This window comes from Balearica regulorum, chromosome 1 (assembly GCF_011004875.1).
Source record: "Balearica regulorum gibbericeps isolate bBalReg1 chromosome 1, bBalReg1.pri, whole genome shotgun sequence".
NCBI lineage: Eukaryota > Metazoa > Chordata > Aves > Gruiformes > Gruidae > Balearica > Balearica regulorum.
Window position 1 is genome coordinate 85,898,330 of NC_046184.1, and position 13,830 is coordinate 85,912,159.

Sequence of the window (13,830 nt, forward strand, 5' to 3'; positions counted from 1 at the left end):
TGACAAATTTGGGCTGAGTCCCTGCTATAAAGGGATCAAGCCTGCCCACATATTAAACACAAGAAAGTAAAATACACAAGCACTCTTAGCAAAAGCAACCTTTAATAGGAGGAAAAAAAGGTTGGTGGGGCAGTCCTTTTAAAGTCTCTTTGCTCCAGAAGTTACAAGGATGAAAGATGGGCTCCTGGAAGGAAATTTCAAAGTTGCACCAGGTCCACACCTCAGTAAAAGAGCCTCTCCAGATGTGGAGTCACTGTCTAGGAGTCCACCATGACAGTAGCAGCAGCAGCTCATACTACTCCCCAAACTTCCTCAAAGGCAGTAGTAATTTTAGCACATGTCAGGGCAGCAGAGAGGGGGTAGTTGCTGATGGAGACCATCTTTTCTGTATAGTCAACACTGACCTAGAGGAAGGAAAAAAAAAAAATAATAAGCTGCAAGTTTTCACTTAGCCCCATCTATTTTCAGTGGTTGGGGAGGCATGATATTTCTCCAAGGTTGAATACAGCCACAATTAAATACAGCAGGACAGCTGCTAGCCCTCACTAGTGCCCTCAGGAGGGAGAAAAGTCCCAAGTGTGGCAATGTTGGGGCCTGTTTTTGACAGGCCTACCTGGGGGGAAACAAAAGGGGGTGGGACAGGGGAACCAAGCAAAAAAAAGGAGCAGAAAGAAAACAAAAACGAAAAACCCCACATGCCAAGAACAAGACTGAAACCTATGCCGATAAAAATTTTTACAACTCTAAGTAAGGGATAAGTGCACTTACCGAACCGTGGGCAAAAGCTCCCACAACAATGGCAACTGGCTCCGCTGCAGGAACCAGTTGACGCAGATCTGACACCTTTGGAACTGCAAAAGAGGTACCTATCTTCATACAGCCCACAGGGAGATGATCACTGACTGGGTTTTTAATCACCTGTAGAAAGTTAATAGGGGCATAGAAGTAAGAGACCCTGCCACATAGCTAAATCCATGGTTTTGCACACACAAAATAACCCCCAAAACAATCAAAAAAATCCCACCAAACTAAACCCACTCCTACATCACTAGCTGCAGAGGAGGAATGTTGCGATGTTACCTGCGAACAGTTAAAGAATGTTTACCTTCAACAACTTCTGAGGCCCATCAGCTGCTCGAACACTGAGCTTATGCAGCAGCTGAACTGACAAGAGAAGAAAATCAGTTAAGCTATCCATTCTTTTGCCAGAGGAATCCTATCCTCTACCTAGTGATCACAGCTACAGTAGACAAAAAGTCTGTCTTTAGAGTTCCCAGCATCTTTTAAAGCGGTCCTAAGAAATACTGATGGGTGAGTTATTTTACTGCTAGCACAGCCTCATGCAGACACTCCCCGCTGTGCTAAGGAGCACATAGTTGGACTATGCATCCTGGAAATCACAAAAAGACACTTTGATTTCTCTGCACTTTGTTCACTTTCATATTTTTAAGGTTGGTGCAACTTTTTGACTCTTCCCAAAATTCTTCACTCCTAACCACCTTCCTGCAGTATTTTGTGGCTGGTATAAAGTTTGAATCACTTACCCATAAGACCACAGAATCGATCAAAAGTTCTTGGGATTCTGGTTTGGGGATTGACTTCAATTAGAACATTCTTCTGGGTATGGATATAAACCTGCAGGAGACCAGCCCTATTCAGGGGGCTGTCCATGAGCATCAGGAGACTCTGAAATAGAAAAACACACAGTAGTGGAAAAAGTTGCAAGAAAGAGGACTCTTGGAAAACTTGAGGGTCAGGCCCCACAAATGCAGAAGGGACCAATGTTGAGGCAGAGAGGAGTTATGCGGCAACACAAGCTCTACTGTGATGCTGACAGAAAGCAATCCCACAACCAAATAAAGAGAATTACTCAATTCACAAGCCACGAACATATGGGGTAAGGCCAACCTCACCCCCGTTCCAGGGGCACGGGCTTCCCCCATGCTGATGGACAACTCCGCTCAAGCCGCCCGCCGCCCCGAGCAGCCCAGACCGCCACAGACACTGCCCGGACCCTGCCGGTACCTGGTGGGTGATGTCGGGCCGCACCTCCCCAGGGTCCCGGCCGTTCCGCAACAGCAGAGCCTTGTGCTTGTCGCAGTTGAGGAGCTCGAACGTCTTCCCCACCTACGGCCAAAGCACGGAGAGGTGGGCAAGAGCGCCCGCGGCCGCCCCCGGCCCGGCCAGACCCCCCCGCCGCCCGTACCTTCACGGTCTCCAGACTCGCCCCCTCCAGCACCACCAAGAGCCGCCGCGACCCACGGGGCCGCTTCGCCTCCAGAGAAGCGTCTTCAGGCTCCATCCCCTCCTCACGAGGCCGCCTGGGCGCCGCCATTTTGTTACCGCGGCACCGGGCACACGGCTCCGGGAGCACCGCCCCCGCCCCGCCCCCAGCCCGCCCACCGGCCGCTGCGGCCACCCAACATGGCGCCCGGGACGCTCCCGTTTATCTCGCTCCGGCCGGAACCACTTCCGGAAAGCCGTGCGGCCGCGCCGGAAGGCGGTGACGCCTCCTGCGCCGCGGTTTCCCGCCGGAGCGCCTTGGAGGCGGTAGCTTCCGGTGTCCTTCCCGGCGGGGCGCGCGGCGCGGCGCGGCCATGGCGCAGAACCTGAAGGACCTGGCGGGGCGGCTGCCGGCCGGGCCGCGGGGCGTCGGCACCGCCCTCAAGCTGCTGCTGGGCGCCGGCGCCCTGGCCTACGGCGTCCGCGAGTCCGTCTTCATCGGTGAGTCCCCCTCACGCCCCCCCCCCTCCCCGCGCCCGGTTCCTCCGTTTCCCGCGCTGACCGTACCCCTTCTCCCCGCAGTGGAAGGCGGGCAGCGGGCCATCTTCTTCAACCGCATCGGCGGTGTCCAGCAGGACACCATCCTCGCCGAGGGGCTGCACTTCAGGTAGGGCCCAGCTCCCCCGCCCCGAGCCCGGCCCCGCGGTCCCGGCCCCGGCCGCTGCGGGTGCCCGCGCTGTCCCCATCGCCCCCCGGGTAACGGGCCTCCCGCCCCTCGCAGGATCCCCTGGTTCCAGTACCCCATCATCTACGACATTCGAGCCCGGCCACGGAAAATCTCCTCCCCCACCGGCTCCAAAGGTGAGAGCGGCCCCGCAGGCCGGAGCACGGGGTGGGAGGGGGCGGGAGTCCGGCTGCGGCGCTGGCCCTGCTCACGTCTCTTTCTCCTCTTCAGATTTGCAGATGGTGAACATTTCGCTGCGTGTTCTCACACGCCCCAATGCTGCAGAGCTGCCCAGTATGTACCAGCGCCTGGGCCTGGACTACGAGGAGCGAGTCCTGCCTTCCATTGTTAACGAAGTGCTCAAGAGCGTGGTAGCCAAGTTTAACGCTTCACAGCTCATCACTCAGAGAGCCCAGGTGAACTTTTCTGGAGGAAACTTACACTCAGATTGCAAAGAAAGAATTAAACTGTGGATATGGGGAACGTTCTAACAGATGAAGGGTAAATATATTAGACTGGTGGATGATGCATCCAAACAGAAAGGGCGTGGAACTGTATCCCGCTTACAGTTTGATTCCAATACCGATACAAAGACTAAGGCTGCACCACTAGCTTCTGAGAAGAAAACGGGATTAATTGGTACATAGAATGCAAAAATGCACCATAATGTAATGATGGGGGAGGGAGACCTGACTTACACCATCATCTACAGGTAACAGTAGAACTGGCTTTAAAAAAACAAATGTCTGGCCCTTCATGGGTCTCAGAAGAGCTGTCAGAGCAAGTCAAACAGTTCTAAACAATCTGAAAAACAAAGTAGATGAGCAGTTAACAAAGCAGTAAATTTTCAATAATGGGTGCTACAGAAGGGTAGCAAATATTTCTGTTTAGAGAAAGATTAGAGAGTAATCTGGGTGGGTTACAAAATAATAGAAATATTTAGCTTATAAAAGCTTGTACCTGAAAGCTTGTCTTCTGGTAATTTGCTTGCCAGGGATTCTGAGAATATATGTCACCTACGACAGCTGAGGCAGAGAAGTTGCTGATCTTCTAAAAGGCTTTAGAGGAGATCCTGCATGAGACTGCTAAAGAGGACAAATTGTCAGAAAGATTTTCATCTCTTAACAATCATCTCTTAACTAGCTGCTGATCCATGACAAGAAAAAAAGCAAAGAGTAGAACTAAGTGTCCAGGTCTTGTTGTGAGAACTGATTCACAGCAGGGACTTCAGGGTTTTGTGCTAGGCCACATGCTGTGCACTGAAGGGATTTTTTAATGGTCTTGTATAAAGAGAATGAGTGGAAAAGGGAGGATGTAACAGCAAAGAAACAATGTCTACAGGGGATTTAGGTTTAGTGGAAGCAATGAAGACTTCAGTATCTCTGAAATTTCTGAACAAACTGACTTGAATTTGCCTTCTTGTCATATATTCATCTAGTGTTCGTTATTGTGATGTATATTGAAGCAATTGATAATCAGAAGAAAATTAAGTGACTTTACATAGTTACGTACTCGCAGTTCACTCAGGAAAGGATTCAGGCATCATTTTACAATTCTGCCCAGAAACAGCTGCAGTAAAAGTAGCAGCAAATGCTAGACTGGTCAAGGATGTGATACTGTAGCAATAATTCTGTTTATGTCAATATTTGGTGCAGGACTCCTCAGCCTGCCTAAAAACGATACTGGCAAGTTAAAGATAACTCAGAAGTGAATAAATCAAAAGATCTACCAACAACACTCATCCACTGAAAAAGTGGAGTAGCCACACTACACAAGTAGCTACAGTAATTAAGAAATGTGATGCATCTACAATGTGTAGTAGTGGGGGGTGATGATTTTATTTTCTTACTCTGAATACAAATACAAAGAGACAGTCAAACTGCAAACAGCGGCAAATCCAAGATGGAGAACGAAATACATGCTGCCAAAACGTGCAGGAACTGTGGAACTAGATGTGATAACACGTGAAAGCAAAAAAACTTCCAGGAAGTTTTTATTTTTTGCAGTATTAATTGTATAGTACAGTAAAGTGATAACTATAAATAAGCTCTAATATACTTTTGAAAATGTGGTAGGTAGCTACGGATATGCAGCGTTCTTTAGAGGCAGCAGATTCAGAGATGGTATTAATGTTTAGGGTTTGGTTTAGGTAACGTCTCTTGGGCCCGATGTGAATGAACTGTGAAGAGCAGTTGTGCTTCACTTTTGGAGTGCACAGGAAGTGAGAAGCAGCCTGTGTTTGGTACTGGTTTTGCTATTATTTGTGTTTCAGGTGTCTCTGCTCATTAGACGAGAACTGACAGAGCGAGCCAAGGATTTCAGCCTCATCCTGGATGATGTGGCTATCACAGAGCTTAGTTTCAGTCGTGAATACACAGCAGCTGTGGAGGCTAAGCAAGTGGGTGAGTTCAGTTTCTGCCTGGAAAGGGTGGATTGCCTTTGCCTTTTCATAGAATTATTAAACAAGGAAGCAGAATTTGGGCTAGTGTGTCATTGCTTTTGTATTGATGCAGCTACAGAGTTATAAATCTCAGCCACCTTAGTAATGGTGCTAAACAGGTTATTTTACAAGTATTATCAGAAAACTTTGGGTCATAGCTCATGGGATCGACCATCAGTTGGACTGAGTTCCCAAGACTGTAGGGTTCCTTTTCAGACTGGGGCTCTGTCCCTTACTGTGGGGATTATGTTTAGAGGGCCTGGATGCTGTTGATTTTATTTAAGAAAAAGTAAAGTATGCCTAGATACATTTCTTGTTTGTGGTTATGGCACCAGAATGCCATCAGTTCTTTCGAAAGCGGAGCCCCCAGGCCTCAGCTGTAGGCTTCTGGTGGAGGGCTCAGAAAATGGGATCTGGTTCAAATGCTTTTGGCCGTTCTCTCTGCAGCCCAGCAGGAGGCACAGCGTGCACAGTTCCTAGTGGAGAAGGCCAAGCAGGAGCAGAAACAGAAGATTGTCCAGGCTGAAGGGGAAGCTACAGCTGCCAAGATGATATCCTGCTTTGGGAGATTTTGTGGGATGGGGCTTGTGAGCTTGGCAGTCTCCTGAGAATCTGTCACATTGGGCTCATGCTTAGGAGAGTGTTATCAGGTGATAGCTTCAAGTGGGTCACTTTTTTTTTTTACTTTTTTTTTCTTCTTTTTTTTTTTTTTTCCTACAGTTGGCTGGAGTGAGATTGCAGGTCAGAGCAGAGGCCACAAGCCTTCATTCCCTGTTCTAAGGTTTAACTTTTATTGGCTGTATGTGACCATAATCCATAATGTTGTTCTTGATTTGAGGAAGTAAAAATATGCCTGCCAAAAGGCCCGAGTTATTGGGATAGAGATTGCTAAGGTATTTGATGATATGGCTTAGGAAGAATTCCTTGAGGGTAGGTAACTTCTCTTAGCAGATTTTTCCTTAACTTTTGCTCTCCTGTACCTCGGTGAAGCTCTGAGCAGGAATCCAGGCTACATCAAGCTACGTAAGATCCGAGCTGCTCAAAACATCTCAAAAACGGTGAGCAATGAGGCACAGAATTTCCTTTGTCCTTGTGCTGTTCTCCCAGCCCAGTGGCCACATGATGAATTTAAGGCGAATGTGACCTGCCCTGTCCTGATCTTTGTTCTCCTCAAGTAGAGCTTGAGATTTAACTTGCAATGATCGGCAATTAGATGTGAGGCTAGGAGTTCATGCCCTCTGTATGACAAGGCCAGATCCACATCAGATTCCATCACCTACACTCAGCTGCAGCCACCAAAAGCTCCTGGTTTCCTGCAGGCTGAGCAAAGGGAACAGATAAGCTTGGGGTCAAAGGTCTGTCTGACAGGGAGACAGAATGAGCGCTTCTTTTAGAAAGTCTGATGGCGCTGGGATGGGAATTCAGGAAGTTACAGAGTTGTTCTGGGGAATTGCATTGATTTAACTGAGATCTTAAGTGAATAAAACAAGAGTGCTGTGTCTGGAGGGGGTTATAGGTTCTTTATTAGGGCTGTTCCTTCATGTGCATATATACTTATGTTTGCCATCTCTGTAATGGTTTTCTTTTTCAGATTGCTGGCTCACAAAACCGTGTGTATCTCACAGCGGATAACTTGGTACTGAACCTGCAGGATGAGGGCTTCACCAGGTAAAGGGGCCAGATGGCTGGATTTATCTGCACCCTACCTGTGAAGCTGGTCCCCTTTCGGGAGCGCTCTCAGGATATTTTCTCTGAGAGAAGCCTGATGCCAGAGGACACAGACAAGTAGGGAGCAGTCTTACTTACTGTGGAAATTGATATTTTGTTAAATCTAATCAATTTACTCTTGTTTTTCTTCCTTCCCCTATTACTGCATCTCCTGACACACAGAGGAAGGTAAGGCACTGTTTATTTTGATCCTTTTTGTTAGTACTTGGAACAAGGGTGTTGATGTTTGCCTGGTGCCTGGGATGTCTCTGGCTTGAGTCTTTCTGGCCACAGGAAGTTTATTCCACCTCTATCTCAGTTCCCACTTGTGATGTGAAGCTTGAAGCCTTCCTTGCAGGGGCCACACAAACATTTGCATCGAGTAGGAGGTGCTCAGTAATTGGAGCTCTGTGTGTGTCCCATAAAGAACCTTGCATGGGGAAGGCAGGAGTAACTGAGGAGCGTCCTCTGATCTGTCCCACGTGTACAGGGCATCCTGCATTTGCGGCAGAAGGCTTTAAGAAGGCATTTAGATGACCGTAGGAATTTGTGTTGCTTAGGGGTAACGATCTCTAGGGAAGATGTTCCTGTTACTCTCCAAAAGCTTTCCAGCCCGTGCTAGAAAACCCCATTCCCTGCTTTCAGGGCTGGGAGGAGTTTGGTGACTTTGTCCAATCTGTCCACTGTTTACTGGACAAGGCAGCGCCAGCTGAGCTAATAGCATGCGGCTAAAAGTTTAGATTCCTTACAGTCAAGAAAGGAAGCCAGAGTTGGTTTCTTTTCTGTGGGATCTCTGATTGTAAGATCTTTCTTCCTTACCTCTGACCAAATTCTGTGTCTTATTCATCCCAGGAGGCTCAAGGGTCTTTGAGAAAAGTATGTAGTAGGACAGACTTGGAAGTCCATATCCTTTGAGGGTGACACCCTGCGCCCCCAAGTCTGTAGCAGGGGTCTGGTTTGACTTGGGTTTGTGCTTTCTGGAGTAATGACTCACTTCTGTCTCCCTTTCAGTGACAGTCTCCTACTCAAACAAGGGAAGAAATGAAAGAAACTAAAGCCTGCTAGAACCACCGGCGCTGACCAGCAGAAGATATGAGTGAGGAAGCTTTGAACTCCCTCCACTAGTATTGTTTGCCCTCACTTTGAAGTTGTTAATCCAGTAGCCAGATTTGGTTCCCATGCCCCTGCTCCATCTGTGCTGATCCAGTTATGGGATTGGGCTCTGCCATTAGGAAGCTGTAATCCCTTTCTCACCCCACCAGTTAAATTTGGGGAGGGGGCAAGGGTGCTTACTGGTATTAACCCATGTGGATATAGTAATCGACCTCTAATCTTGATTTTTAGATTTCTGTAGGGTAAAATCAGAATTCTTTTTGGCCAAGCGAGGGAGTTCTGCTGCCATCAGCACCAGGCTTTTTTTTGAGTAAATTTTGTTTCTCTTTCACTCTTGATCCCAAGAGAACCTGGGACTGAATTCAAGAAAATGTCATTCATTGGGTGCCTGTCACTGCTGGAATATCTTTATGTCACTGTCTGCTCAGTGATTCTTTCAAACATTTGTAAAAATTAAACCCCCTGAAATTTATACTGTGTCCAAGTGTGTTTAGTGCCAGAAGAAGAGGTTATTTTCTATGGGGGAGGTGGAATAGAGTTTTTATTTGGTTGAAGGCAGAATTGGGATGTTGCGGGGGAAAGGAGCAAGGGAAATAACCTCCTGTTCATTGAGAAATCACAGGGCAGGGAGAGAATGAGCAGATGCGAATGCTCATATAGCTTCATGGGTGACCAAGGCCCGTTTCTTAGCTGCCTGTAGATGCTGGAGGTGACCACAGGCTTACCTGCTTTTCCATGTCACAGCAGCATGTATGTACTATGTCCTGACTTCCGTTGTTAGAGCTTGTTTTTGCCCCCCCCCACATTCCTGGCCAAAAGTATAGGAGAAATCTTCCTCCACTGACTAACTCTTCTGTGCTTGGTTTACCAAGGCACAGTCTTGTCTGCTTCAGGGGCCAGCTTTTTCCCTGTCTCACTGGGCTGCCCTATACCAGATTTAGGACTTGGGAGATTTCACAGAATCATAGAATCGTAAAATATCCTGAGTCAGAAGAGACCCACAAGTATCATTGAGTCCAACTCCTCACTGCCCACAGGGCAACCTAAAAGTTAAACCATGGATAAGAGCATTGCCTAAACGCATCTTGAACACAGACAGGCTTGGGGCCATGACCACTTTCCTGGGGAGTTTGACCACCCTCTCAATGAAGAACTTTTTCCTAATATCCAATCTGAACTTCCCCTGATGCAGCTTTAAGCCATTCCCTTGTGTCCTGTTGCAGGACACCAAGAGAAGAGATCAGGGCCTCCCCCTCTCCTTTACCTCATGAGGAAGTTGTAGACAGCATTGGGGTCAGCCATCAGTCTCCTCTAAACTGAACAACCCTAGCTGCTCCTCAGAATTCGTTCACCATCTTTGTTGCCCTCCTTTGGACATGTATTTTTATATCCTCCTTGCATTGTGGAGCCCAAAACTACACATGGTACTTGAGGTGAGGCTGGACCAATGCTGAGCATAGCAGGACCATTGCTTTTGACCAGTTAACTATACCGTGCCTATTGCACCCCAGGATAACGTTGGCCCTTTTGCCTCCCAGGGCACGTTGTTGACGCATTGACCTTGCCATTGACTAAAACGCCCAGATCCCTTTCCGCAGCGCTGCACTCCAGCCTCTTGTCCCCCGGTCCATATGTACATCCAAGATTACACCAATCCAGGTGCAGAATCTGACATTTGTTCTTGTTGAGTTTCATACAGTTGGTGATTGCTCAGCATGGTGATCTATCAAGATCTCTCTGTAAAGCCTCTGTCCTCTTGAGGGAATAACAGCTCCTCCTAATTTAGTATTGTTGGCAAACTTGGTGTGTACTCGGCTCCTGTGTTTAGGTCATTGACAAAAGCTTTGAAGAGAACTGGCCCTAAAACTGAGCTTTGGGGAATACCACTAGTGACTGGCCACCAGGTCGATGTTACCCCATTTGCTGCAAGTTTTTGAGCTTGACCCATCAGCCAATTGAGCACCTACTGTATTGTGTGCGTACCTAGCTGTGTTGTCCAGAAGGATACTGTGTGAGACAGTATCAACAGCTTTGCTAAAATAAAAAAAAATCCCCGCATCTGCTGCCTTCCCTTTGTACACTAGGCAGGTAACCTTGTCATGAAAGATTAAGGGATGACTTTCCTTTTGTGAACCCATGCTGGCTTTGGCTGATGACTGCAGTGTCTTTCAGGTCTTTTTCAATAACTTCCAGAAGAATCTCCATAATTTTACCAGGCACCAGTGAAATGGACAGGCCTGTAATTACCAGGGTCATCTTTCTTGCCCTTCTTGAAAATTAGGATGACATTTGCCAGCTTCCAGTCAACTGGGACCTCTCCAGATTCCTGAGACTGTTGATAAATAACAGAGAGAGGTCTCTCAATAACATTGGCCAGCTCTTCAGTACCCTGGGATGAATCCTGTCAGGCCCTATAGAAGTGTGCATTCAGTTGCAGGCGCAAATCCTGTACAAGTTCAAAGTCAACTGGGAGCTTATCAGTCCCCCAGTTGCGGTCCTCCAGCCCAGGGCCTTGGGCCTCCCAGGGCCCATCATCGGTGTTAAAGGCAGAGGCAAAGAAAATGTTAAACGTCTCTGCTTTTTCTTCATCCCTGTTTGGGTATGAGGTGACCAACATCAAGTAATGGACGAATGTTTTCTTTTGCTGTAACATACTTCTTTAAAAAGCCTTTTCTGTTATCCACCACAGTACCAGCCAGCTTCAACTCCAACTGAGCTTGGGCCATATGAATTTTCTCCCTGTAGTGGCAAATAGCATGTCTGTAGTCCTGCTGTGTACCCTGTCCTTCCTTCCAAAGTCCATGCACTTTCTTTTTCCACCTAAATTGCAGGAGGAGATCCTTACTCAGCCAAGCCAGCCTTTTGCCTCGCTTAAGACACATTGGAATTGCCTGCTCAAGTGCTCTTGAGAGAAGGCGCTTAAAAAGTGACCAGCATTTATGGACTCTGATATCCTCAAAAGCAGATTCGCAGGGGACCTTACTAACTAGTTCCTTGAGCAGTCTAAAGTCTGCTCTCCCAAAATTCAGGGTAGTATGCTACTGTCTGCTGACAGTTTTTCTTATATCAGCAAAGATTTTGAACTCAAACTATTTCATAATCACGATGGCCAAGACAGCCACCCACGAGACCATCTGTATTTACAAACAACCATCTCTATTTACAAACAACTCCAACTTTTAAGCTCTCCAATGAAGAGGAGAGGCCTTTAGGGACCTCTTAGGCAGGCGAAGCACAGCACAAGCTGTTTAAAGGAACAGACATAATCTATGGATTCTTGGTTTTACAACTCACTGGAAATCAGAGCCATAGCTAATAGCCATATGTCTTGACTTGTGGCACCAAGGTAGCACCAATTTTTTGAACTAGCTTTGAAAATGCTTTCTCAGCCAGCCACCCAAAAAAGTAATCTGTGTGTAACAATGCCTAAGTGTAAAGCAGGGTAGGCTGCTTATTTTAGTGCTGCATTTCCTGATGTACAATCATGAAAGTTCTTGTTCAGTGGGTGTTATGGACTCATTAAGCTCTGGAATTTAAACATCAAGTGACGTTCTCAGTGTAACCTGAATTTGCTCCACAAGATGTCATCGTTTTCATGCTTTGGGTAGAGTTTAAGCTAACCATTGGTATGCTTTGCTTTAGGCTGTGGCAGCTTTTTAAGGAGGTGGATTAGAGTCTAAAGCAAAAGCAGGTGTTTCCTGAGAGTGGGTCTTTAGGCCCGTGGCTTAGAAGAGGTTATCCGGTATCATTCAGAGGTGAAACACAGTATGCTTCCACTCATCTTTCAGCTTTTCTTCTCTGTCCATTGTCCTCGTTGTCCCCCACCGTCCCGCTGTGGTGTCTCCCCCGTCTCCCCCGTCCCCCCCCCGATCCCTTTCCTGCCTTTTCCTCTAGTGGCAGCAGAGTTTCAGAGCCAGCCGGTAAATGCATATCCCTGTTGGCTCACAGGCTAAGGGAAGCTGAAATCCAGCGCATGGGGAAGTGGGTCTGCTCGCAAAGTACCGTCTGTCTTCCGACCGCTTCCAACCAAGTTTCTGCCATGTCAAATGACAGCAAGTGGTGTCCTTTCTCCCAATATATTGTGTCTCAGATTATGTGTCTGTATCCCAGGCAGCTTTCTCAGCCACATGCTCCAGAAACAGCTGCTGAACTCAATAAGGATGGAATTGACGCTGTGGCATTGTTTCTGCCTTTGCTTGCTTGAGGCAGAGTTTGTAGCTAAGAAGAGGGAGAATACCGCCTAGCATACAGAGGATGCCATGCAGTACTCGTCCTTGGTGCTGTGATTTGTCCCTCATAAGTTTGCCAATTGCCTAGAGATAGGGTGAAATTGTTTTTTTCTCAGGATGCGGTCTTTTATCTTGGACATGCTGTATTGCTGTACCTATGCCATGCGGCACTGGCTTGGGGAATGCTGTTCTGTTAGTATGGCTGAAATGACTACAACATCCATAGAGCTTGTCTGCTCCTTTGTACGCTGACCAACCTTGCCTTGGCTTTGTTTATGGATTTGTCAGCAGATCAAAGCAGGGAACAGCTGAGGTTGCCTAAATCATCCTACACATCACCCTGCCACTGCCTCGCATCATTCATGTTCCCTCCTGCATGAGTATGGGCATGTCCTCTGGCAGGCAGCAGGATCACAAGGAGGCAGTGCCTGCTTCCAGCTGGTTTGTACAGACTGGTAGCTGCTTCACCTTGCCAGGTCCCAGGCAGGTACGGCACCTTGCAGGCACATTGGCCACTGCTGCCATCTTACAAGCTATGTGGAACAGAGTTCAAGGTATGTTGCATTCCTCCTCTTTTCTGCTCCTTCTGTCATCTGGATTTGTGCTCTAAACTGAGAGGAGAGACCCCAGTCTTAGGGTCCCCGCACCAAAGCGGGGGACGATTGCAGCTGAACGTTTAAAGTGCGCAGTGTGGTCCTGTGTCAGACAGCTGATGGTGAGTGAGGGTGCAGGTCCCTCAGTGCCATTATCTTCCCACACAGGGCCTAGACATGGCTCAGACCAGATGAAAGTCACTTTGTGACCTAGCTCAGACTTTTCCCGAAGTGGGACTGAGCTCTTCCTGCCATCAGCTGTAACCAGGTCCTAGTCCTGCACACCTGAGACATCTTTTTCTTTGAGCATCAAATGCCTACAGCCTAAGCAGTACCTGTAAATTAAGGATTCCCCCAGCACATTCTCTGTGATCTAGGCCAACTGCCACAGAAAGGTTCAGGTCTGCACTCTTTAGCTGTGGCTTTATCCAAACTCTCTCAGCGTTCTCCCCAATGGTTCCTGGGTGCAGTTTTAACTGGCAAGACTTTAAAAACCATGCTGAGTTCCATTCTAACACCACCAAGGATAGGCTCCAGTGCTAAGGAATGCTCTCTGGCCCTCACGGAATGATATAAATAGTGGTGGGAAGGCACCTCTGGAGGTCTTTAGTCCAGGCTGCTGCTGCAAGTGTCACTATTAACAGCACTAGATCAGATCAGCTGTGGCTTTGTCCACTGGACTACTGAAAACCTGCAAGGACAGAGTTCCCCCTCTGTTTGAATGCTGTCTGATAAAACCAGTTGTAGTGTTCAACCTGAACCTCCCAAGCTGCAATTTGGGACCATTGCCTATGGTTATCT

The 13,830-nt window shown here is 47.7% G+C and overlaps 2 protein-coding genes across 3 annotated transcripts; one reads left to right on the forward strand and one right to left on the reverse strand.

Annotated features, from left to right (window-relative positions):
- Positions 1–85: 85 nt before the first annotated feature.
- EMG1 (EMG1 N1-specific pseudouridine methyltransferase) lies at positions 86–2,383 on the reverse strand. The gene is made up of 6 exons (XM_075763402.1): positions 2,207–2,383; positions 2,026–2,127; positions 1,545–1,686; positions 1,106–1,164; positions 769–918; positions 86–404 (listed from the first exon to the last, which is right to left on the reverse strand). Exons 1-6 carry the CDS (start codon positions 2,333–2,335, stop codon positions 291–293), a joined length of 696 nt encoding a protein of 231 aa, XP_075619517.1. The 5' UTR covers positions 2,336–2,383; the 3' UTR covers positions 86–290.
- A 144-nt stretch (positions 2,384–2,527) lies between these two features.
- Positions 2,528–8,679, forward strand: PHB2 (prohibitin 2). 2 transcript variants are annotated; one of them, XM_075763368.1, is made up of 9 exons: positions 2,528–2,724; positions 2,806–2,890; positions 3,005–3,084; positions 3,179–3,363; positions 5,220–5,349; positions 5,835–5,938; positions 6,368–6,445; positions 6,979–7,055; positions 8,106–8,679. In XM_075763368.1, exons 1-9 carry the CDS (start codon positions 2,598–2,600, stop codon positions 8,137–8,139), a joined length of 900 nt encoding a protein of 299 aa, XP_075619483.1. In that variant the 5' UTR covers positions 2,528–2,597; the 3' UTR covers positions 8,140–8,679. The 2 variants fall into 2 exon arrangements, with proteins under 2 accessions (XP_075619483.1, XP_075619490.1); XM_075763375.1 differs by having other exon boundaries at positions 2,540–2,724; positions 7,278–8,679.
- The last annotated feature ends 5,151 nt before the right edge of the window (positions 8,680–13,830 follow it).

What these genes read in the sequence shown, in the direction of transcription:
- EMG1 (XM_075763402.1), bottom strand. Translation starts at nt 2,335, where the DNA reads ATGGCGGCGCCCAGGCGGCCTCGTGAGGAGGGGATGGAGCCTGAAGAC. An exon ending in GGCCCGACATCACCCACCAG is followed by an intron (nt 1,687 to 2,025) that starts GTACCGGCAGGG and finishes TTTCTATTTCAG; the next exon opens with AGTCTCCTGATGCTCATGGA. An exon ending in GAGCTTTTGCCCACGGTTCG is followed by an intron (nt 405 to 768) that starts GTAAGTGCACTT and finishes TCCTTCCTCTAG; the next exon opens with GTCAGTGTTGACTATACAGA.
- PHB2 (XM_075763368.1), top strand. Translation starts at nt 2,598, where the DNA reads ATGGCGCAGAACCTGAAGGACCTGGCGGGGCGGCTGCCGGCCGGGCCG. An exon ending in TCATCACTCAGAGAGCCCAG is followed by an intron (nt 3,364 to 5,219) that starts GTGAACTTTTCT and finishes TTTGTGTTTCAG; the next exon opens with GTGTCTCTGCTCATTAGACG. An exon ending in AAGCTACAGCTGCCAAGATG is followed by an intron (nt 5,939 to 6,367) that starts ATATCCTGCTTT and finishes GCTCTCCTGTAC; the next exon opens with CTCGGTGAAGCTCTGAGCAG.